General features: G+C 34.8%; 1 protein-coding gene across 2 annotated transcripts in view; it reads right to left on the minus strand.

Moving 5' to 3' along the window:
• Window positions 1-27,114, minus strand: part of SEC63 (SEC63 homolog, protein translocation regulator) — a 73,949-nt gene that overhangs the window by 8,485 nt on the left and 38,350 nt on the right. For both annotated transcript variants that reach the window (XM_025444400.3, XM_049092446.1), the window contains 8 exons: window positions 25,687-25,841; window positions 23,721-23,868; window positions 20,765-20,847; window positions 17,983-18,042; window positions 17,584-17,757; window positions 12,746-12,904; window positions 8,586-8,687; window positions 5,284-5,382 (listed from right to left, as the gene is read on the minus strand). In XM_025444400.3, coding sequence (XP_025300185.1) covers window positions 5,284-5,382; window positions 8,586-8,687; window positions 12,746-12,904; window positions 17,584-17,757; window positions 17,983-18,042; window positions 20,765-20,847; window positions 23,721-23,868; window positions 25,687-25,841 — 980 coding nt within the window. The remainder of the gene's footprint in view (window positions 1-5,283; window positions 5,383-8,585; window positions 8,688-12,745; window positions 12,905-17,583; window positions 17,758-17,982; window positions 18,043-20,764; window positions 20,848-23,720; window positions 23,869-25,686; window positions 25,842-27,114) is intronic.

Genomic DNA, 27,114 nt, shown 5'->3' on the forward strand with positions numbered 1-27,114 from the left:
AGAACTGATAAAGTCACAGGCTACAAAATCAATGTACAGAAATTTGTTGTGTTTCTATACACCGAAAATGAAGCAGCAGAAAGAGAAATAAGAAATCAATCCCATTCACAGCTATACCAAAAATAGTAAGGTACCTAGGAATAAATCTAACCAAAGAGGTTTACTCCTCTACTCTGAAAACTATACAATACTAATGAAAGAAACTGAAGAAGTCACAAAGAAATGGAAAGACATTCCAGGCTCATGGGTTGGAAGAACATATATTGTTAAAATATCTCTACTACCCAAAGCAATCTATATTCAATGGAATCCCTACCAAAATACCAACAGTATTTTTCCAGAACCAGAACAAATAATTCTAAAATTTATATGGAACCACAAAAGACCCCGACTAGCCAAAATAATATTGAAAAAGGAAAGCAAAGGTGGAGGCATTACAATCCCAGAGTTCAAGTTATATTACAAAGTTGATCAAAACAACTTTATATTACAAAGTGATCAAAACAGTATGGTACTGGCACAAAAACAGACACACAGATTAATGGAACAGAATAGAAAATTTGGAAATAAACCCAAAATTATATGGTCAATTAATCTTCAACAAAGCAGGAAAGAATATCTAGTGGGAAAAAGTCTCTTCAACAAACAGTGCTGAGAAAAAAGGACAGCAACATGCAAAAGAAAGAATCTAGACCACCTTCTTATTCTTACATCATACATAAAAATAAATTCAAAATGGATTAAAGGCCTAAATGTGAGACTTGAAACCATAAATATCCTAGAAGACAGGGAGTATCTTCTTTGACATTGCCCAGAGAAACTTTTTTTCTTGTCTCCTGAGGTAAGGGAAACAAAAGCAAAAATAAACTACTGGGACTTCATCAAAATAAAAATCCTGTGCAATAAAGGAAACAATCAATAAAACTAAAAGGCATCCTATGGAATAGGAGAAGATATTGGCAAATAATATATCTGATAAAGGGTTAGCATCCAATGGGGCACATGGGTGGTTAATCAGTTAAGTGTCCAAGTCTCGATTCTGGTTCAGGTCATGATCTCAGGGTCATGGGACTGAGCCCTGTGACAGGTTCCTCACTCAGCTGGGAGTTTGCTTCTCTCCCTCTTCCTCTGCCCCTCTCCTGCTTACACATGTGCACGTTCTCTCTCTCAAATAAATCTTTAAAAAAAAAAAGTGTTAGTATCCAGTATATGAAGAACTTATAATTCTCAACACCCAAAACCCAAAAAAATCCAATTAAAAATGGGCGGAAGACATGAACAGATATTTCTTCAAAGAAGACATATGGATGGCCAACAGACACATGAAAAGATGCTCAGCATGACTTATCAGGGACACAGAGGTCAAAACTAAAATGAGATATCACCTCACACCTGTCAGAATGGCTAAAGCCAAAAACATAAGAAACAACTGGTGTTGACAAGGATGTGAAGAAAACAGAACCCTCCTGCACTTTGGTAGGAATACAAACTGGTGCAGCCACTGTGAAAAACCCAAAAAGGTTCTTCAAAAAGTTAAAAATAGAAGTACCCTATGATTTAGCAATAGCAGTGCTAGGTATTTACCCCAAAACACAAAAACACTAATTCAGGGGCACCTGGGTGGTTCAGTTGGTTAAGCGTCTGACTCCTGGTTTCAGCTCAAATCATGGTCGTAGGGTCATCAGATCAAGCCCCATGTTGGGCTCCGTGCTCAGCAGGAAGTCTGCTTGAGATTCTCTCTCCCACTCCTGTGCCCCTCCCCCTGCTCTCTAAAATAAATAAATCTTAAGAAAAAAAAAAACAAAACACTAACTCAAGGAGATACATGCATCCCTATATTTATAGCAGCCTTATTTACAATAGGCAAATTATGGAAGCAGATCAAACATCCACCAACTGATGGATGACCTTAGATGTGGTATATACAAACAATGGACTATTAGCCATAAAAAAAGAATGAAATCTTGCCATTTGCAATGAAAAGCTAGAGAGTATAATGCTAAGTGAACTAAGTCAAACACTGTAAGATTTCACTCATATGTGAAATTTAAGGAACAAAACAAATGAGCAAAGGAGATAAAGAAAAAAAAGAGAGAGAGAGAGAGAAACAAAGAAACAGACTCTCAACTATAGAGAACCAAGGGTTACCAGAGGGGAGGTGAGCAGGGAATGGGTGAAAATGGTGATGGGGATTAAGAAGTGCAATTGTGATGAGCACCAGATGATTAAAGAAAAAGTTTCAATTCCACTTAAAGGAAGGATAAATTATTAAGATGGCATTTTGATGTTCTGGTGATCTGCCTCCAATCTCCAAAATTTAGATTTTTGTAGGTAAGATTACTAAAACAAACTAGAAAAAACAAACTAGAAAATTCATGGAAATATCATTTTTAAAAAATTAATCTCACAGTTTGACCTAAGTACACCACAAAACCCAGAAATTATAAAAGAAGAAATCTAATCACATTATCAAAAATACACCAAGTAAATGAATAAATATTTGTATTTTTGCTTGGTAAAAACAACCATAATAGTAAAACAAATTGGGGAGAATATTTGCAAAAAATATCACAACGGGATATAATATTTAAAACAAGAATTCCTCCAAACAACTGAAACATCAATAACCCAACAAAAATGAAAAATAGTCACAGACACACAAAAAAGTACAATTCAAATACACTGAAAGATGTTCAGTTTCACTCTTAAGAGAGATACAAAACTGACATTACGAGAATAATTAGCATAGTAAAAAGTGATTCAGGCAAGAATCATCAATGTATAATAAAATGAATGGGTAAAAGACTATTAGAGAACAAGATATTAACATAGTGCCCAAGTATTACCCCAAAGATTAGAGGAAAAAAATATGTTCTAGAGTAGAGAGAAGCCTTAATTAAATGTTCAACCATGGCATGTGGGGCAAACTGATATAATGTGCCCCAATGCAACCAACTAAGATTATATCACTTATGTAGTATTTTTGCCAAAAATATTTAAGATGAATATAATCACGAGTAATCAATGAGACAAATTAAAACTGAGGGATATTCTACAAAATATTTTGCCTGGACTTTTCAAAAATGATGGCATGAAAAATTTAAAAACAAAAATGCCAAAAAGAGTTCTAGAATAAAGAGGAATGAGAACCAAATGCAATGTATGATCCTTGAGTTTAAAAGCAAAACAAGAAGCACCTGGGTGGCTCAGTGGTTGAGTGTCTACCTTTGGCTCAGGTCATGATCCCAGGGTTCTGGGGTTGAGTCCTACATCAGGCTCTCCATAGGGAGCCTGCTTCTCCCTCTGCATATGTCTCTGCCTCTCTCTCTGTGTCTTTCATGAATAAATAAAATCTTTAAAAATAAATAAAAATTGTAACATATGTTAGTGAAATATTTAAGGAAATCTGAATATGGATTGCATTATTAGATGAACACCATATCAATGCTAACTCTCCTAAATATAGTAATTTTATTGTGCTTATGCAGGAGATGGCCCTTGTTCTTATGAGATACGTGTCAAATATTTAGGGTTATAATTTTATGATGTTATAGATATCATGTAGAGAAAAATATTAAACTATCTTAAATATAAGAGAAAATGTTAATTCATCAGTGTAGATGAAGGATCTTATGATGGAGCTCATGATCGTGTGCTTGCAACATTTCTATAGGCTTGAAACTTTTTAAAATAAAAGATCAGAAGGAAAAAATAACACTAAGATGCCATTTTCACCTTTCTGATCAGCAGTGACACTCAAAATGTCTGACACATTGAGAAATAAAGGGCATTCTTAAACATTCATTCTCCTTATGGAGAAATAAATATCTAGCATACATCTAACAAAACTACAGTGTATACACAGCCTCTGATTCACTAATTCTACCTCAATGAATTAATCCTGTATGTTTATACAAGAGCAAAATGACATATGAACTTATTTACTGAAGCAAAAGAAGTAATTTTTAAGTCTATTAAATGGTAGAGTGCTACATAAAAAATAAACCACTCAAAAGAGTATTATGCAGCTGCAAAAACAAATGAGGAAGGTTTTTCTGTAGTTAACTTGGGACAAATTCCAAGTTATATCACTGAGAGAAAAAGGGAAGGTGTATGCTATTTATATGCAATACTGGAGAAAATATGCATATGTATTTGCTCATAATTTACATACAGTATCACATGAAGAATACATAAAAATTTGATAATATTGATGGCCTCTAGGAAAGGAAATGGGTGACTGAGAGACAGGGATGTTTCAGTGGGTGCGCTTTTGTATATCTTCTGAAATATTAACTAGAGGAATATATTATCTATTCAAAAATAAGTAAAACTTAAATTAAAAAAAAATAGAACTGCTCTATCCAAGAAATACCCTTACTTTAGCTCTAGGTGTCAAATAAACAAAAACAAACTATTCATGTATTTACTACTCGCTTATAAAGTTGGAAAAATACTTTTTGGATTAAAAATCAACATCATAGAACTATCTTGATATTCAAAAAAAAACCTTGCTCTTGTCTACCAAGTCCAGGCAGAAAGAATCTTCTTTCTAGAAAAGTAGCATGAAGAAAACAAGAAAACAGAAAGGAGTTCCCAAGGACAAAATATGTTCATCGCAATGATGTATTAGTGATGTCATCAACAATGAATAATGCCACATATTTAAAAATTCCACTCTAAAAACTTAATTACCATTTTTTTCAAAAGATTTGTAAATTTATTTATTCATGAGAGACAAAGAGAGAGAGGCAGAGACATAGGCAGAGGAAGAAGCAAACTCCCTGCTAGGAGCCCGATGTGTGGGACTTGATCCCAGGACCCTGGGGTCACAACCTGAGCCAAAGGTAGACACTCAACCACTGAGCCACCCAGGTGTCCCTAATTACCAGTTATTAACTTTGTTTTTAAGACCAAAGACATTTATCTTAGCACTAATCCAATGAAGGTAAAAATCATAAATTTTTGTAAAATATAATTAAATTCTGGACAACAAAACAAAAAGCATATATTCTTAGACATTAACAGTGAAAACTCCCAAAAATAAGTTGAAAACAAGTTTTTAGGACTGATCAAGTTGCCTGCCTTTAACAATACTGTATAAATTTCCAATCAGCTACCAGCCCAAAAAAAGACGCAGAGAAAAGTTATAAAATGTGTCTTAACAAAAAAAACAATAAGCAAAATATGATAAACTGATTTCTAAAACAGACTTTATGAAGCAGCATGATGGTGAGACACCATACATTTGTAAAAACGGAAATAATGTTGTTGGATAATTACCTCTTCTGTATCTTTTAGTGTACACACATGATATGGCATAGATATTAATGTCTGTTCCTTCCTATCTGCAATATAAAGCCACCACCATTCTTGTTTTTCCTGCAAAGAAAAAAAAAGAGTGTGTGTTATCAGAAAGAATTAGATAATTGTTTTGCCTTGTCTTCTTTTAGAGGCATTGTTCTGGTTTTATCATTAAAGTATTTCTAGCACAGATACAGTGCCTGGTACAAAATATTCAATATTTACTGAATGAATAAATCGTTCTTAACCATTTGTAGATCTATTGTCCAAAAGAATTCTGTATGTAATTTTGGGGTCTTAAATGGCCCCTTAAAGAAATCCTAATGATGGGCCTCTGTATTAAAAACCCCTGTACTAATCTTAAATAAAAGATAGTCTAAAAAATAAAACATTATAAGCTACTACAATAACATCTAACAAATAATCTTAGTAATCTTACCTAGTAATAAGCAAAAGCCAGAAAGTAGGAGTGGAAGGGACTCGGGCAACCAAATCAGAAATCATTGAAACTTACTACTCATAAGAAAGCATCTCAGATTCCACTCCACATGATTTTAGAAGTATAGTATTTCTAGTTGTACCTCATAAAAGATTAGGAATAGAAAAAGAGCTCAGTAAAGAAATTGTCAAAATGCAGGAAGAACTGCAATGACAACTGGAAGAACTGAAAAGAGATAGAAGAGCTTTTTTTATAAAGCCCCCAAAACAGAAGCCCAAGTAGTCTGGAAGCACCAAATTTCAGTGTGATCAGTGAGCATGGCTGTACAGGACACATCAGTAACTATTAAGTCATATCTTGGTATCTACTGCTTAAGAACTGATCAGGGAAGATAGCTTTCTAAAACGGCTTTTTTGGGGCTAAAAAAGGAAAAGGTCTTTTTAAGCCAAATCACTTGCACTTTCTATTTTATTTTAACCACAAGACATTAAAATTTGATCATCTTTCTAAGAATGCTACACTAAGGTCAACTAAAAAAAAACTCTTGTAAACTACAAAGAACTACAACAACATTAATAAGCAGAATAAATAAATCACAAGTACAAATAAATCACAATTTAAGTTAAGCAACTTCTGCTTAACCCAAGATGGATTACCACAATAGGTGTATGTATGCATGTTTGTCTATATGTGTCTTGTACACACAAAGCAGGTAAAGACATAATGGACTCAAAGTGGGCCAGAGTCTGAGTCACAACTACTCAACTCTGCCAATGGTAACATGAAAAGAATGAGTGTGACTGTGCCCCAATAAAACTTCATTCAAAAAACAGGTAAGGAGGCAGACTTGTCTGCAGGCTGCGGTTTGCTGATGCCTGTTTAAAAGCCACACAGACTGTTTCATTTCTCTAAACCTCGCTTTTCTTCTCTGTTAAATGATTGAGTGTCTACCTCAGGCTGTGTTATGAAGATGAACGGAGATAATACAAGCAAAAGATATGTTGGAATGTCTAACATATTGAGTGTGATAAATGAAAATCATGATTGTTAATGAAATAAGGTAGACACATCGATCATTTAAGTGGTTCTGGCAGTTCACTGTCAAAAATCTCATTACCAGAACATATACATAATGTAAGCAGCACAGGGATATGCTCAAGAATGTGCAATTCTTCTTTATCTCTCCACCAAAAGAATGCCTTTCCCTCTTCTCTCCCAGATTATTTGATTAAAATGAGATTCATTCAAGAATATTTATTAAGAAACTGGTGAATATCAATCCATAGCAACGTACCTGTGCCTAGACTCTTTGATGCACATGGTGGAAGTGGAAAAGATGTTCTAGCATGAGCTATTTGCACCTTCAACACAACAGTTTTTCTGTTATGTGAGAATCCTTCCATTCTTAACACATTAAGTATAATGAATGAGTTTCAGTAACATATAGGTCAATTACAATCATAAAGCTTCAAGCAATTTAAGCGGGTAGTCTGGTTGTTAGGATAGTTCGGTAGGTACACGGGAAGGTAGGTAAATGTTAGGAAAATCCTAACTAAATTTATCTAATAAATGGTACATTGAGATGTTTACAGTGTAGTTGTAACTTAAGTTAGAAAAAAGCGTTTTCAAGGTTAACATGTTCTAAGGCAGTGAATGGATGTTTTGCTTATTAACTAAGCATAGACTAAAATGAACTATTAAAAGGGTACAAATTATACAGCTTATAATATCCCATGGCACTTTTAAAACCAATCAATGAGTGGATCTACTTGCTTGATTTCGGGAGCCCTGGGGCTGGCAAGCTACCACCGCAATGGGCAAAGTGCCTTTACCAGATGGGCTAAAGCTCAGGACATGCCAGAAGATCAGCGAGCGTATTAACATGGAATCCTAGGCTGACTTCTTTCCAAGTCAAAACAACAGTCTGTGCAGAGCCATTCATTTATTATTAGGAAAGCCAAATTACTTGGGAATTTGCCTTCAGCAGCCCCCAGCAACTCTGGATTGACATTCTAAAGCAGAAAGCAGATTTATACATGAAATCACCTGCCAAACATGAGTGCTGAGCAGAAGGTTCTATGGCAAAGCTCAGAGGCAGTCTGTGGAGCAGCATCACTGAACTAAGAGGCAACCAGTTCTTGACCCCTGGCCATAGACAGAGTCATGGCAAAAGCAAAACGTCATGCAAATCCCAAATTCATTTGAAAGACAAAAAACTCAAGGAGATCGAAAGTTGAGCAGGCCACAGCCACAAACTAAACAAGGACAAGAGAACAAACATCACTGATCTGTCCTGAACTTGGGGTTCAGTCACTCTCAACTCCTACTTGAACTTAGCTGGTCCCACAGCCATGGACTGGGGAAATTACTAAGGCCAGAGCAAGTGTAGTGGCTCCAGGTGGCCAGTATAGGACCATCAGAGAAAACCCATGGGAAAAATTTAAGCACTTTTAAAATCCTTTTTAAAATTTGATAGAAGTGACAGATTCACAAAACCCATGTAGTCCTAGGATGAGGACAAAATACACATTTGTCTGAAAGACTGCCTGAACTGCTAAAGAGAAATTATTATTCAGCACAACCTTCAGTAATCCAGGCATGAAAAAGACAAAACCCAGAAAACTATAGAAATACTTAAAAAGTTAACAATCCTCTCAATAAATACCACGTTCACTAAATTTAATTCATACTGAAATGTATCCTTCAAAATGTTGCCTATCAAGAACAGACCATCTTTAGCACATTTAAGCCAGTGTACACCAAAGAGGGATAAAGGGCATATGAAAAATCCCCAAAGAGAAAGTAAATGGATAAGGAAAACATTGAGGCATGAATAACTCACCTCAGGAAAGTAAAGACTATAAACAGGATGTGTTATCTTTGATTTGGTTTCCAGTAGAGCTCTCTCCTTCCGCTGTATACTTTGTTGTAATTCTTGCCACTCCTAGTAAAGCAAAAATCAAACATTTGAAATCAAGTATGTTTTTAATGAAGTTTTCATCTTCTAACTATTATTCCTAACAATGCTAACTACCACAGAGTTCAGTTCCACAAACCTGATCATTTCCCTGCTCAAAACCTACAATGCAACATTTCATAAATCAAATCTAAGCCCTTTAGCATGAACTACACAGTCATGATCTGACCTGGGCCAATCTTTCCAATCTACTGCCACTGCCTATCTTTTTGCACTTTCCATTCTTGTCAATTCAAACTACCTTGACTTCTCTGAACTCACAAAGCTATCTCACTTCATGTCTGGATTTTTGTTTTCTCTTTCTTTCTCTAATCTGGCAAATTTCTATTACTATTCCTTCGGGAGCCACTAAAGCCTAAACCACGAACTCTTGAATACCAGAAATTTCCCTCAAGTGAGCTGACCACTCACTCCTTTGTGCTTTCACTGTACCTTGCACAAAATGTGCATAATCTCTTTTGTACATTAATGTTTTATTTACAAGTCTGCCTTCCCCACTAGCCTACTGTATATCATGCAAGGGCAGAAACTGTTTTACATTTGGCTTGCATTCCTCTCATCTAACATAGTGCTTGCAATGTGACAGATAATGAATAACTGTTTGTATAATTATTTGACAACTGAATGAATGTATTTTTGGTATCTAAAGAAACTAGTCTGTCACCTCTATAATCCTAATACTATACTCAGAAAGTAATATGTCAACTTCTCAAAGTGCGGCTGGGGAAATAATTTCCTTTAATAGGCTTTAATTTCTTGGCAATCAATTTAATTCCCAAAGTACAAAACCAGTCGAGGGCCAGCAACTGCTAAAAAGTCATCCTCATTTTTCCCCACCATTCTCAAGGGCAGGTACATTACAGGCATACCTCATTTAATTGCACTTTGCACATTCATGCTTTCCAAATATCGTGGCTTTCACAAATTGAAGGTTTGTGGCAACCCTGTGTCAAGCAAGTCTATTATTGCCATTTCTCCAACAGCATTTATTTGCTCACATCATGTCTCCGTGTTACATTTTGGTAATTCCTGCTACATTTTAAACTTCATTATATTTGTTATGGTAATCTGTGATCATTTATCTTTGACGTACTTTAATAGTTGTTTTGGGGCACCACGAACCATGTCCACATAAGATGGCAAATTTAATCAATAAACGAGCATTCTGACCCATCAATGGGTTGTTCCTCTATCTCTTCCCCTCTCCTGGGGCTTCCCTGAGACACAATATTGAAATTAGGCCAATTAATAATCCTACAATGACCTCTAAATGGTCAAGTAAAAGGAAGAGCTGCATGTCTCTCACTTTAAATCAAAAGCTAGAAATGTTTAAGCTTAATGAAGGAGATAAGTTGAAAGGCCAAATAGGCCGAAAGGTAGGCCTCTTGTGCCAAACAGTTAGCCGAGTTGTGAATGCACAGGAAAAATTCTTGAAGGAAATTGAAAGTGCTACTCCAGTGAACACACGAATGGTAAAAATGCAAAACAACCTTATTGCTCATATGGAGAAAGTTTTAGTGGTCTGGAGAGAAGATCAAACCAGCCACAATAATTCTTTAAGCCAAGTCTTAATCCAGAGCAAGGACCTGCCTCTTCAATTCTATCAAGGCTACAAGAGGCGAGGAAGCTGCAGAAGAATAATTTGAAGCTAGCAAAGGTTGGTTCATGAGGTTTAAGGAAAGAAACTGTATCCATAACATAATGGAAGGTGAAGCAGCAAGTGCTAGTGAAGAAGCTGCAGCAAACTATCCACAAGACCCAGCTAGGATAATTAATGAAGATGGCTACACTAAATAACAGATTTTCAATGCTGACAAAACAGCCTTATACTGGAAGAAGATGCCATCTAAGACTTTCACAGCTAGACAGAAGTCAATGCCTGGGCTTTGAAAGACAGGCGGACTCTCCTCTTAGGAGCTAATGCAGCTGGTAATGTTCAGTTGAAGCCAATACTCACCATTCTGAAAATCCTAAGGCCCTTAAGAATTATGCTAAATCTACTCTGCATGTGCTCTCTAAATGGAACAACAAAGCCTGAATGACAACACATCTGTTTACAACATGGTTAACTGAATATTTTAAGCCCAGTGTTGAGACAGATTACTCAAAAAAAAAAAAAAAAATCCTTTCAAAATATTACTGCTCACTGACAATGCACCTGGTCACCCAAGAGCTCTGATGGAGATGCAGAATAAAATTAATGTTTTCATGCCTACTAACACATCCATTCTGCAGCAAATGGATCAAGGAGTAATTATCACTTTCAAGTCTTACTAGTTTAGAAATATATTTTTTAAAGTGATAGCTGCCACAGATAGTGAGTGACTTCTCTGGTGGATCTGGGCAAAGTGTATTGAAAATCTTCTGATTCACCCTTTTATGTGCCATTAAGAAAATATATATATATATATATATATATATATATATATATATATATATATATATATATATTTAAACATTTATGATTCATGGGAAGAGGTCAAAATATCAGGATTCACAGAAGTTTGGAAGAGGCTGATTCCAACCCTCACAGATTACTTGGAGGGGTTCAAGACTCCACTGGGGGAAGTAATTGCAGATGTGGTAGAAACAGCAAGAGATCTAAAATTAGAAAGGTGCCTGAAGATATGACTGAATTGCTGCAACCTCATGAGAAAACATGGGCATATAAGGAGCTGTTTCTGATGGATGAGCAAAGAAAGTCACTTCCTGAAATGGAATTCACTCCTGGTGAACATGCTGTCCAGACTGTTGAAATGACAACATAGGATTTAAAATATTGTAAAAACTTAACTGACAAACCAGTGGCAGGGTTTGAGAGGTCTGACTCCAATTCTGAAAGAAGTTCTACTCTGGGTGAAATACTATCAAACAGCATCTAATGCTACAGAGAAATCATTTGTGAAAGGAACAATCAATGCAGTAAACTTTTTTGTCATCTCATTTTAAAAACCCTAAAGAATTAGCAGCCAACAACACTTAGGCAAGAGCTTCCACCAGCAAAAAGGTTTAACTCACTGAAAGCTCAGATGATGGTTAGCATTTTTTAGCAATAAAGAATGTTCTAATTAAGGCATGAATATTATTTGAGACAATGCTATTGCACACTCTATAGACTACACTACAATATAGTGTAAACATAACTTACATCCACTAAGAAACCAAAAAATTTGTTTTATTTGCTTTATTGCAATGCTAGTTTCATTGTGTGTGTACTAAGCCTGTAATATCTCCAAGGTATGGCTGCCGTTCCTTATACTTTTATTCTTTGCCCTTTACTTTTTTATTCTCTTTCTGGCCTCAACCTGTGTCTAACAGGTTATTCAGGGGTAACTTTTAAGGTCAATGGCCCAATCAGAAAGAACAGAACACCACAAACATAAAGGAATTGCTGATCAGCTTACAGTTCATTTGCAGTAAGCCTCTCAGGACCCATTATTTGTCCACCAAGTCCTCTTTTCTAGAACCCAACCATAAACCAGGTATAACTTAATGCCATACTATGAGATTTTTTTCAACTCTCTCTACCCTCACCATCTAGTAAGTTCCTTAGAGACTCCTCCTTTCCTTAATGTTTCACATATCTCTTGAAACAAGGTGGCATTCTGTAAATGTTATCTTCCCCTTAACCAACCTCTTGTCATTCAAGTCCACAGTGAGGTTTCTTTAAGTATTACCTGGAACTTCTGAAAGATTCTTCTAAGTAACTGGTTAGGCCATAATCCACCTTTCCTAATTCATTTGCAGACTCAACTTTAATGCTAAAAACTACTGTAAGATACCAAACTGACTTTACCTCAAATCTACATCCTATACTAATAGCAATTTAATATTTAAGAAAATTAAGAGGTCTAATCCTTGTTGGAAACTATTTTTCTTTATAATTTTGGCCACCATCCCACATATTCTTACAAAATAAGATTATAACATATATTGGTATTAAGACAAACAAGTAAATAAAAAAAAAAAAACAAAAATCAAAACAGAGGTATATAATTACTATTATTTAAACCTATAATTCTTACTGCTTCATCATCTTTGTTTTGTTTTTCATCTTGCTCTCTATCAGAGTCTCTGTCACTACCATCATCTTTTTCACTTTGGGATTCTCTATTGGTTTCTTCTTCTTCAGAATCACTGCCTTTGTCAGAAACTTCTTCTTCATCTTCCTTTACCGTAGCTTCCTAAAAGAAAAAGCAAACACAAAAGTTCTGAATATCTCAGTGAATTCTAAGTCCCTGAAGCTAACTTATTGCCATTATAATTAAATTAGCTCAAGATTATAATTTTACTATTCACACATAATTTTAGAGAATTAAAAACGCACTTATTTGTAAACATGTGGTACTCAGACTAAAGACTTTAACATTTAGCTTATTTGTCCATTGTTAATCATTTTTCACGTTTGCAAAACATCTTTATTTGCAAAGTATACTACACAATGGCAACATGGCACAACTTTCAAAACACCAATTATATTATATATGCACACACATATATATACATACATTTATTTATTAAAGACAATTATTTATTTGAGAGAGTGTTGCATGGGGGTGGGAGGTGTAGAGCAAGAGAGAATCTCAAGCAGACTTCTTGCTATGCTCGGAGCCCAAGAACACAGGGCTCCATCTCACGACCCTGAAAGCTCTCCCTGAGTTAAAACCAAGAGTCAGACACTTAACTGAGCCACTCAAGCATCCCAATTATATAAAATATTTTATTTAAGATGAGGAAATGGGAAGCTCATAGAAAAGTACTGCTTTGAGAAATTAATATGGTCTTCTATAGCTGACATAGTATAATGTAGTAAGGAAAGGCAACATCCCAAACAAAATATTTACTAATCCATTTCAAGAAGAAAAAAGAACAGCAAATTAAGTATTAAAAAAGTCAAAGTATGTAATACAGACCCAAAATCAAAGAGAAGGCAGATATACAAAGGGAAACTTAAAGCCATTAAGTTGGTTTGTTGAAAAGATTAATAAAGCCGAAAGACTTTTATTAGGCACAACTGATCAAAGGGAAAAGAGAATTTGTATTTCTTTTTGAGAATTTGTATTTGGTAATACAAATTACCAATATTAGGGAGAAAAGAGACATTACTATAGATTCAAAAGATATTACAAATAAAAAATATTATGAATAACTTTGTCAATAACTTTGATAACTTAGAAGAAATGGACAAATTCCTTGAAAAATATAATTTACTAAAATTGATAGAAGGAAAAAAGGAGAATTTGTTAAAGAAATGGACTCTATAACTAAACCTTTTAAAAAACCCTACACCCAGATGGTGTCTCTAAATAGTTCTTCCAAATAAGAAACCCAATCTTATACAAACTCCTCCAGGAAAAAGAAAAAGAAAGAATACTCCCCAACTTAATAAGGCCAGCATAAACCTGATATAAAACGTGGCAAAGGGGGCAGCCCAGGTGGCTCAACGGTTTAGCGCCACCTTCAGCCCAGGGTGTGATCCTGGAGACCCGGGATCAAGTCCCACATCGGGCTCCCTGCATGGAGCCTGCTTCTCCCTCTGCCTATGTCTCTGCCTCTCTCTCTCTCTCTCTCTCTCCCCGTGTGTCTTTCATGAATAAATAAATACAAATCTTAAAAAAAAAAAGTGGCAAAGGTACCACAAGAAAGGACAATGGCAAACCAATATTCTCTCATAAAAACAGATGTAGGAATCCTAAACAAAGTATTAGCAAATCCAGATAAACATGAAAAAGGATAATATGACAAAATGGATTTGTCCCAGGAATGCAAGGATAGTTTAAAATGTTTAAATACATCAACATAATTCACTACATTACAGAAAGGAGAAAATTTCATCATCACCTCAACAAATGGAGAAATGGCATTTAATAAAATTCAGCAAACTGGGAACAGAAGAGAACACTTCCTTAATCTAGTAAGGAAGATCTGCAAAAAAATCCTAGAGCTAACATCACACTTAATAGTTTGTTCCCTTTCTCCTGGAGATAACAAGAAGACAAGGGTGACCACCATCCTCATTCCTAACCAACATTACACTTAAAGTTTCAGCCAATACAGAAAGACAGAAAGGAAGAAAAAGCAAAAAAGATTAAAAAGAAAAAAGTAAAACTGTCTTTATTCTCAGATGGCATGATTGCATACCCAGAAAATCTTTTAAAAACTACCTACAAATGGTTAGAATTATAGGCATACCCTGGAGATATTGCAGGTTCAGTTCCAGACCAATGCAGTAAAGCGATTATCACAATAAAGTCAAATGACTTTGTTTCCCATTACATATAAGTTATGTTTACACTATACTGTAGTATGTTAAGTGTGCAAACAGTATTCCGTCTAAAGTACATGCCTTAATTAAAAAATACTTTATTGCTAAAAAATGCTAATGACTGTATGAGCTTTCAGGGAGTTGTAATCTCTGATCACAGATCACCATAACGAATATAATAACACAAAGTTTAAAATAATTGAGGGAATTACTAAAATGTGACAGAAACACAAACTGAGCAAATGCTGCTGGAAAAATGGTGCTAATAGATTTGCTCAACATAGGGTTGCCACGAACCTTCAATTTGTAAAAAAAAAAAAAAAAAAAAAAAAAAATGCAGTATCTGCCAAGCGCAAGAAACTAAAGTACAATAAAACAAGGTATGCCCATATTGTCAATTCAAGACTCCAGGTCAATATTTAGAAGGCAATTTTATGTCTATGCACCAGCAATAAACACTGAAGGATGTCTTTTTTTTAATGTTACATGCAACAGCTCTAGAAAGTATCAAATACATAACGGTATTTTCTAACTAAAAGGTGCCATACTTCTGCTACTGGGAAATTACAAAACACAGTTGAGAAAAAATTAAGGAAGATCCAAATTAATAAAGATAAAAAAAAAATTAAAAAAAAAAGAAAGTGACAGCATTTTGCCACTGCCACTTCAATTGCCAAAACTCCCTTTCAAAAAAAAAAAAAACAAATTAATAAAGATAAACTATGATTATGAATAAAAATACTCAATATTGAGGGGCACCTGGGTGGCTCAGTTATTAAGTGTCTGCCTTAGGCTCAGGTCATGATCTCAGGGTCCTGGGATGGAGCCCTATGTCTGGCTCCCTGCTCAATGGGGAACCTGCTTCTCCCTTTCCCATACCCCTCCCCCCACTTGTGCTCTCTCTCTCTCTCTCTCTCAAATAAATAAAACTTTCAAAAAAAGACTCAATATTGTTAACATGTGAATTCTCCCCACACTGGACCACAGAATCAAGGCAATCCTCATCTAACCTCCAGCAGTTTTTGGTGGAAACGGTCAACCTTATTTTTAAAATGTCAAGGGAGGGGTGCCCAGGTGGCTCAGTTAGTTAAGCATCCATCTCTTGATTTCGGCTTCAGTAATGATCTCAGGGTCATGGGATCAAGCCCTGAGTCAGGCTCCACCCTCAGCTTGGGATTCTCTCTCCCTCTGCCCCTCCCCCATGCACTAAAATTAAAACACACACACACACACATACACACACAATTAATAAATAAGTTGAGGGAAATGCAAAAAACCTAATATAGGCAAGATAATTTTAAAGAAGTAAAATAAGAGTTTGAGGACTTATACTAACATATTTCAAGACTTAATATAAACTCATGATAATTAAGACAATGTGTTTTGACCCAAGAATAAACAAATAATCAATAGAATGGACAAGCAAATCCATAAATCGATCTGCACATATATAATTATGGTCACTTTTTTTGGTAACAAATCACTACTGCAATTCTGAGAAAACGATGATGTTGTCAATAAATGGTGCTAGAATAGGTGGTCCAAATCCCTATCTCACACTATTTGCAATAATTAATTCAAGATGTTATCTAGAGCTAAATATAACATGTAAAATAGTAATAGCTTCTAGGAGAAAACAGAAAAACATCTCCATGTTCTTTGACAGGCATAAGTGTCAACAGGACACAAAAGCACTAACCATAAAATGGATGAAAGACTTCCTTAAAATTAAGTACCATCAAAAGCTACCAGTAAGAGAGTAAAAAAAGACTCCTATCCAGAATATATAATGGAATCCTACAAATCCATAAGACAACTCAAAGAAAAAGGATATCCAAATGGCCAGTAAGTATATGAAAAGATGCTCAATATCATTGTTATCAGGTAAATACAAATAAAAATCACACAAGAAGAGATACCACTACAGATCCACCACAGTGGTTAAAATAAAAAAGATGGTAAAACCAAGCATTAGTGAGGATGTGGAACAATTGAACTCATGTTTTGCTTGTAGAAACATAGAATAGCACAACTTTGGAAAAACAGGCTCTTTCATGGAGTTAAATGTACACTTCTTTTATGACCCAACATTCCACTGCTAGGTTCATACCCAAGAAAAATGAATGTCCACAAAATGACATGTATATGAATAAGTACAGCATTTTAATTGAATAACAGGCAAAACTAGAAAGAACCCAAATGTCCACCAACCACAGAACAGTTAAATTGTAGTCTATTCATAAAATGGAGTATCACATACACAGAAAGAATGGGCAGCTGCTACACACAACACAGATAAATCTCAGAGTCATAATGCTAAATGAAAGTAGACAAACATATTTCTACTAATGTGAAATTTAAGAATAGATAAAACTAATCTGTGGTAGTAACAGCCAGAAATGTAGAGTATGGAGGTAGATGGAAGGGTCACTGACTGAGAAGAGACACAAATGAGCTATCTAGGATGCTAAGGTTTTCTATCTTAATGTGGATATCATGGGTGCATACATATGTAAAATTTTAGGAACCATTCACATAGGATTTGAACATTTTAGTGTAAGTATACCTCAATAAGGATAATAACAGTAATAAACTTACACTCCCAACAATTCCATTTGCCTGCTTTTGTTTCTGTTGCTTTGACTGTGGTAAGGGCACAGGTGTAGGTTTTTTTTTTAAAGGCTTCTTTTTTTTTGATTTAGCAGTTTTCTTGGGTCCTTTGCTCTTCTGTTGCCATCCTCCTTTTGTTCTGTTCTTATTAGTATCACCCTGCTGTAAATCACAAACACACATATAAACTCTGAAGTTACTTTGAAGTTACTTTGAACTCTGAAGTTACTATTGCTATAGTTTCATTTGGAAGTCAGAGTAATTTTGAAATGAAAATGGCTACACTAAATGTTTTCATAAATTGAATTACTCCCCTACAACACTATGAATCAGAAAACTAAATATTTCCTTCACCAGGAAAGATAGGTAAGAAAAATCAAGTTTTACCCCATCTTCTGCTGGCTGTTCCTCTGCAGCACAGATTGACTGTTCCTTTTCAAATACTTCCTAGAGGCAGAGAGAAGAAAAACATAAAGTCTATCAACCTATATTTATCTTTCAAATAAAGCAATCTTCAAAATAGATGACCAATAAATTTAACTGATGACAACTTGATTGGGGGGGGGAGAACAAGAGACTTGTAGCAATTACTAAATGATGTGTGCAAAGTTAGCAATTACTATGACACTTTAGAAGATAACTTCTGAAATATCTCACATCTGTCTTGAATACATTTTAAAAAGTACAGTCTACTTAAATTTACAAATGTCATGACTTAAGATTATATAAACTCATTATAAAGTCAAAAATATTTCTTAGTTTAAAATAACTATGGAAGGGCACATGGCTGGCTCAGTAGAGTGCGCAACCCTTGATCTTGGGGCTGTGACTTCAAGCACCATATTGAGGGTAGAATTTACTTAATAAAACATTTTTTTTAATTTTTAAAAATTAATTACATATATAAATAAATAAAATAATTAATGGGTGGAACACCAAGAAAATCCATATAATCTAAAGATATAAAAAATAAAAATAAAGATACGTCTATCATATAATTCACTTAGGATCAGTATAGAAAGCATAAATTTAGGATTTAAATTCTAGTGAGATTTCAGTTAGAATCTATACTAAAAGATAATAAGCGATGTTTGGCTGTGTTTAATAATCTCCCTGGAATTTAATTACTAAAGTTAACAAGTAAAAACAATAATTTAGGCTCTAAACTGTTAGCCTAATTCAGGAGTCCACAAACTATAGCCCACTGCCTGGTTTTTAAATAAAGTTTTACTGGAACTCAACATTGCCCATTTGTGAATTCAACAGTTGTTACAGAAACTATGTGGCCTATAAAACCTAAAACATTTACTAACTGGACCTTCATGGAAGTTTGCCAATCCCTAATCTAATTCTACCATCTGTTTCTTTCTTTCTTTTTTTTTTTTTTTTTAAGATTTTATTTATTTATTCATGAGAGACACAGAGAGAAAGAGGAAGAGACACAGGCAGAGGGAGAAGCAGGCTCCATGCAGGGAGCCTGACATGACTTGACCCCGGGTCTCCAGGATCACGCCCTGGGCTGAAGGCGGCACTAAACCTCTTGAGCCACCAGGGCTGCCCCATTTGTTTCATTTTTATATTTATTAGCTGGGTTCTAATACTGAGTTACTCTGAAGTTCAGTTCATACAAGAACTTGAAGATAAATGCTTGATTCTTTCCCTTGCTCCAGGGCAATTTTGCTTTTTTTTCCCCTACCAATTATCCCGTAAGTGTCAACAGCCCATTTTTGCTCATTTTTTCAGGCTGGAATTCCAAAACATGTAGGTAGTACAAATTTGGATTCTACAGCCAATCCTAGCCACTGGCTTTGAGTTTCCTCTTCTTCTAGGGGGGCACTCCGAATCCAGAGTCCATGACACAAATGCTTTCTTACCACTTGCTACTAATAAAACCAAAATCTTTGATTTGATATATCCTACTACAAAGTATGCTTTTCTGACCAAAAGTTTTAGAGATGGACATGCAGAGTATGTTTCCTGCAGATGTTCACAGACCTCAGAGTAGAATAGACTAAAATCTACCACTAGTTGAATATGTGGACTTAAAAATAGAACAGTCAACTAAAAACAAGTTATAATGATAGTTCTAAATTAGGAGGTAATAGTTGACTTGGAGGTAACACATGTTATAGAAACTAAGAAAAACAAAATACAGGAAACATATACAATGTGACTGAATTTAATGAAAGAGAATGAGAAAAGTATCAGTGTGTATATATATATACATACACTATAAAGGCCCAGACAGTAAATATGAGCATGGGGAGAAAGATATGCAAGGATACACACAAGACTAAATTCTGGTCATCTGGGACTGAGACAAGGGGTTTCCTGAGGGAGATGAGTGAGAGAAGGAATCCATGATAGTAAAAACATCATTTAACCCCATGGGTATTCATCCATTAGGATAGCTAAAGTGATGAGCTTCAAAATCAATAATCTCAGAGTGGCAGGACTTTAGGTGATTTTAATTTCTTCCTATAGTTTTCTGCATTGCCTGAATTTTTTTCCCAGGTAGTATAAATTTTTCATATAAGTAGAAAAAAATATTTTCACTGTAATTTAAAAAATTAAGAATAAATTCAGAATTAACCAAGAAGAAATAGGTAATGAAATTCTCAAAAATAATCAGTAATTAATCTTTGTATAGCACTTTGGAGTTTAAATACTATGCTCACATTACCTTGTTATTATAATGTTTTACAGGGAATTAACAAATCATCACATGAAGAATTAATCTATTTTCCAAGGGTTTTTGTATGTAAAACCTAATGTAAGAAATTATAAAAATCAATTTAAAGTATCAAAACAGCTAATAGGACTTGCAAAATTAGATTTTACCACTATAATAGTTTTGACTTAGAGAATATGTGACTTAAAGTGAGAAAATAAATATAAGAACTTCAGCACATAACTTTTTTCTCTTTTTCTCCTTGAAGTATAGTTGACACACATTATGTTAGTCTTAGGTGTACAACACAGTGATTCGACAACTATACTCTATCACCTTTTAACACTACTCTAATATATATGCCCTATGCTATACCTTGAGTCTCATGACTTATTCCATAATTGAAAGTCTTCACCTCCTTTTCCCCTTCATCTCTTAACACATAACTCTTTTTAACACATAACTCTTAAAGCATAAAAATAAAAAGAGATTACTTACTGCCATTGTTTGCCTTGTCAATTTAACCAACACTGTAACTAGGGATCCTACTGTGATGTTGTTGCTATCTTCATCATCCAATACTGTAAAATAAGAGTAAAAAAATCAGTAAAAAATAAAATTCAATTTGGTACTTCACCATTTCAAATATATTCTAACCTTAATAAAAAAAAAAACTTGACTATATAAAACGCTCCACTAGCTACCTTCAATAACATACTCATTTCATCTTTAAAATAGCTCTATGAAGCATTATTATTTCCACTTTAAAGAAGAAAGTGAGGTTCAAAACTAAAGTAAAATGCCTGAGGTCACATAATGGCTATACTGGCACTGCCAAGTTTCAAACTCAGGTCTTTTAAAACAAAGTACAACATGATGACTATTGTACCCCAACTTTTTTCATAGTGATATAAAAATCTGTCACTCTATTAAATTGTGTAAACCTTGTATTCACAAGATTTTACCTTAATTATCAATGCCACCCTGCTTGTCAGAAATAAAATAATTAGAACTAGTATTTCCAAGCCATATTAAATTTATTTTTTAAGGCAAGAACTTCAAAGTTTTGTTTATATTAAAAATCACCTTAACAAGTTTTCATAATGTTTTTGCAATTGTTTAATTAAGACTACATTTGCTACACATATTGCCAAAAACTAATAAACTTATCATTAAAATAAACATTAATGTTGGGCAGCCCAGGCGGCTCAGCGGTTTAGCGCCACCTTCAGCCCAGGACGTGATCCTGGAGACCCGGGATGGAGTCCCACACTGGGGTCCCTGCAGGGAGCCTGCTTCTCCCTCTGCCTGTATCTCTGCCTCTCTGTCTCTCATGAATAAATAACTTAAAAAAACACACACACACATTCATGTTAAAATTAATAAATAAAATTAGTGTAACTAATCAAACATATCTTTCCTACAAATTTTATCTTTAAGAGTTCTTTCACTGTGTATTTCTGCTTATGTTCTAAGTTTGTTATGTTTCTTTTATACAGATTTAGATTAGCATACTCTGTTCTGGCCTACATTAATACACCACCAGATGGAAAAGAACAGCCTCCAACAAACTAGAACTGCTTTCACCTCCTTTACTGGCTGTGAGGTGCAACAGCTGGGCCTTGAGAAGGATACAATATTCTGGGGTTGCCTGGGTGGCTCAGTCAGTTAAGTATCCGACTCTTGATCTCAGCTCAAGTCATGATCTTAGTAAGGTCTGAAGATCGCATTGGACATGGAGTCTGCTTAAGATTCTCTCTCCCTCTCCCTTTGCCCCTCCCCGCCTCTCTACCCCTCCCCAGACCACTGCTCGCTCTCTAAAAAAAGAAAAAAATAATAATATTAATAAAAGAAGGATATAATATCCTTTCTTCAATCTGAAAGTGTCCATCATTTCCTATTAAATCTGGGCTACACATTCATCAACACTGCACAATTTTGTGTGTGTGAGTACTGCATGTGAATTAACAGCTATAACCATATCTGTCATGTGATGCTTTCAAGTGGAGAAAAAGCCTAAAGGAGATTCTATACAGCCTGTAAGCAGTATGGGAAAGAGATCCATCATCTCTAGCACTGGATCATGCAGATGTCCCTTTCCTGCTTGTCAAATTCTTCTCTTCTCCCTCCATTAACTGTATTACTCATATTACACATTTGGATAGCACTGTGAGAATACAATAAATTATCTACACAAGATGCTATGGAATGGGGGTGCCTGGGTGGCTCAATCAATTAAGCATCTGCCTCCTGCTCAAGTCATGATCCCAGGGTCCTAGGATGGAGCCCCACATAGGGCTCCCTGCTCAGCGGGGATCCTTCTTCTCTCTCTCCTCCCTGCTCATGTTCTCTCACCATCTCTGTCTCTCTCAAATAAATAAATAAAATCTTTAAAAAAAACCCTGCGATGGGATGAAAACATCATGAAGTTTCCCAATGAGATCACAAGGAAATCCAAACTCCCCACCAAAGCAGTCCCGGTTTCATTCCATGCATCCTACACTCCAGCCAAACTGAAACCAGTTGCAGTTTACCTTACTTCCCAAATACCCTAGTCTTTGAGAGCCATTTCTCTCTTTTCAATTCCATTAGAATACAAACTCAATAAGGCAGAAGCTTTGTCTGCTTCCCCAACACCCCTCCTAAAAAAAATTGAGTGGCACTCAATAGCTGTTGAATGAACGAATGGCACAATGTCTGTGTTATTCTCTTAACCTCTGCCTTGTTCCCTTATTTTTGATCCTATGTTTACATCCTATTTCCTCAACTAGACCATAAGCTCTTTATAGACAGATACCATTCCTAATGCATCCTTGTATTCTTGGTCTCACAAGAATGTTCTAACAGGAACTTACTAAATATCAAAACTGAGAATAAAGTTCCAATGAAGAAATGGAGCAGATAATCTCTAATTCTGCCCCCACTATAAGATATTATACAGCTATTAAAATGGGCACTTACAGGGCAATTCTGTAGATAGAAAAATCGATTTTTTCACCGCAGCAGAGACAGGTTGAGAAAAACACATGAAATCTGGCATAGAACATGGTCATTTCCAAGGCTTTTTAAAGTAAATTGGGTTTTTAAAAAATTAATTTTAGAGCTAAGCAGCTATTTCTTTAACACTACCAGTATATATTGCAGTATCTTTCAGCACATCTAAAAATCTCTTTCATTCTTTGAAAAATTAAGATATTCCCAAAATCTGAACTACAGAACAGAGGGTTCTCAAGCGTAATCCCATTCTGAGGATAATCAAAGTAAGATTCTGTGGGACTCTATCAGTGTTCTCCAAACTATTAAGCATACATCATAATAGTCCATTCACAGCCAATCTGACAGGTAAACTGTAGTTCTGCAAAGTCTAATTATACATTATGATATTAAATGTTCGAGAACCTTAAGCCACATAAACAAAAGGAAAAAATGTTCAATAGGGAAATCTCCCACTTACCCTGTGATTTTATATCCATAGTCACATATGGGAAACTCCCAAGGACAGCCATAACCTCTTCATATTTTTCATCTTCAAGGAAGTGCAGTAGACTGTGACGATCTGATTCTTTTAAACTCACCAAATCCTGAATAGTCTTAATTTTGTACTGAATTTTAAAAGAGAGAGAAAGAAAATAAATCCCAAAGTCATAGAATTTTTCACAAAAACAAAACTACCATGTTTCACTAAAACAAAATCCAACAACTTTTAGAAAAATGTTAAGATTACACTTGGTCCCAAACTTACAATGGTTCTACTTACAATTTTTCAACTTTACAATGCTGCAAAAGCAACACCTTCAGTAGAAACCATACTCTGAACTTTGATCTTTTTCAGAACTAGTGATATTTCATACAATACTATCATTATGCTGGGCAGCTGGTCAGAACCATAGCTCCCAGTCAGCTATGCATCACAAGAGAAACAATCCATACACTTACAACCATTCTGTACCCATACAACCATTCTGTTTTTCACTTTCAGTATAGTATTCAATAAATTACATGAGACAGATATTCAACATTTTATTATAAAACAGGCTTTGTGTTAGATGACTTTGCCCAACTGTAGGTTAATGTAAGTGTTCTGAGCATGTTTAAGGTAGGCTAGGCTAAGCTATGACGTTTGGTAGGCTAGGGGTATTAAATACATTTTTGACTTAGGATTTTTTCAACTTACGATCGATGGCTTTATGAGGATGTACCCCACTGTAAGCTGAGGAAGATCTGCATACACATTTCAAAGCAAAAGATACAACTTTATAGCATTTCATGGCCTTTTATCCAAAGAAATTCAAATTTAGGATTTTTTTTTAATTACAAAGTTAATACAGGGTAATTTTTTTAATTTAGAAAAAAATAAAGTCAGGAGAAAAAAAAACTTAGTAATATTCATAGAATCTTGACCCAACCAAAACAACTGTCATTTTGATATGCTCAGTTTGCTGATCCATATTTTCAATTTTAATGATAAAAACCTTAAGAGTATGGAATTTATTTCCATGTACAACTGCATCCTTAAGATTTATAACGATGCAATATTCTCATTTTTATTACTTTCTAAATATAGCAAGTAGTCTGTTATTGCAGTAATATCCATCTAGCCTAAAAGGATACTTAGGAGAGTGTTAATTTCCAGGCATCTGGTATTAGTTATTAATTTTTACTTTCACAGACAGGGATTAGATCATGAGACAGGTGAAATGCCCACTTTTTGATTACACAGTTTTCAATTTAAAATGTGTACAAATTTATAAGGGCAATATAATTACCTGAAAGGACAGAGAACTCATATGTGAATTTCTAATACACACTACCTTACATCTACCTTAATATATTATCAAATCCAAAGTCGATTTTCTGCCCACTTTGTCTAATGTATACAAAGTAATGTTTAAAATCTAAAAACTATAATTTGCTTTTTCTTATATTTCCTCCAGTTTTTTCATTTACACATATTTTTGCCACATCTTAAGATTCATCATCAGATCTTTACTATCGATTGCATTATCTAAATTAGAAGCATCTGTATTTGATCTACTATTTTCTGAAAGCTTAATTTTTTTGTTCCTATTCAACCAATACACCATTGCCCAACCTTTAAGCCAGGCCTGAAATGACTGGAAAGCATACAGTGCATTTTTACTTTGTACATTTATTTTTGGTAACATACTATAAAGAATAGTTCTAACTGCTAAAATGCACTGACCCTCAAAGTAGTAAAATCACTTAGAGTAGATAAAATATAAAATATCTCCATAACCAAGAAAATGCTAATTGAACCACTTCAGGGATAGTTTTAGTGTTTAAGACATTCTAAACCTAAGAAATTCATAGTAAACACTTTTAGAATCCTTTTTATTCATGTTACCTTTAAGTAACATGACAAACTGCTTAAAGCTGATTTTAAAGTAGCAAAGAATTACCTTTTTATGATTAGAAACCCTCCTAAGATTGTCCTCTTCAATGTGAGGGAGCTGCAGAAGGGGAGACTTAAACTGCTGAAGGCCCTGCACAGCCATCTGGGAAAGCTTCATGCAGTTTTCTAGGGATGCCAAAGTTGGAGCACGAAACTCCCTTTCTTAGAAAGAACAGGAGCAAAAGAAAAAACAAGGCTGGACTTTTTATATGTTCAGGACTATACACTTCATCACAAAAACATGATTCATTGAATATCCTTAAGACCTCAAGTTTTAAGATCATAATGCTGATTTTCCTCCAAAAGTTGTAAGATCCAGTATGGAGATACCTCAAAAAGTTAAAAATAGAACTACCCTATCACCCAGCAATCACACTACCAGGTATTTACCCCAAAGATACAAATGTAGTGATCTGAAGGGATATCTGCACCCCAATGTTTATAGCAGTATTATCAACAATAGCCAAACCACAGAGAGAGCCCAAATGTCCACTGATTGATGAATGGAGAAAGATGTGGCATATATACACAATGGACTATTACTCAACCATCAAAAAGAATGAACTCTTGCCATTTGCAATGACGTGGATAGAGACAGAATGTATTATACTAAGTGAAGTAAGTCAGAGAAATACAAATACCATATGATCTCACTCACATGTGGAATTTAAGAAACAAAACAGCTGAATATAGGGAAACGGAAGGAAAAATAAAATAAAAACAGAGAGGGAGGCAAACCATAAAAGACTCTTAACAATAGAGAACAAACTGAGGGTAATTGGAGAGGATGTGGTAGAGGACGGACTAGAAAGGTGATGGGAGGAAAGCACTTGTTATGCTGACTGCTGGGTGTTAAACGTAAATGATGAATCACTGAATTCTACTCCAGAAACCGGTACTGCATTGTATGTTAACGACATAAAATTTAAATTAAAAAAAAATTGTAAGATACCAAAAATATACAAACATGTTCAAATGCAACCATCATTATCAAGCAACAAGCACCGATTTAACAGAAAATTTTTCCATCATCTCCCAAAACTTTATCAGTATCAATAACATACTGACATCATGCCAAGAACTGACATCAGCTGTAACAAAAAACCACAACCATTATCTCCTTTAAGGGTCTCCCTTTCCATTATTGACCACAAACTCTCTCATTCTTTTTTTCTTTCTCCTCATTCTTTTTTCCCTTCATGTGAAATACATGTCAGATGAATTATTATTACATCACTTAAGGAATTATTTCAAACTCATTGTTAAAATACAGAATAACCTAACTCTAAAAATATTCAAAGGAAGGAAAAGGTATCTTAAATCTTTACAAACAGTAAGTGATGACAAAAAATAAAACAATAAATTCAAAAACATGAGTTGTGATAAAGACTTTACATAATGGAAAATATAGAAGAAAAACCATGAACAAAAGTGG

This window comes from Canis lupus, chromosome 12 (genome assembly GCF_003254725.2).
Source record: "Canis lupus dingo isolate Sandy chromosome 12, ASM325472v2, whole genome shotgun sequence".
NCBI lineage: Eukaryota > Metazoa > Chordata > Mammalia > Carnivora > Canidae > Canis > Canis lupus.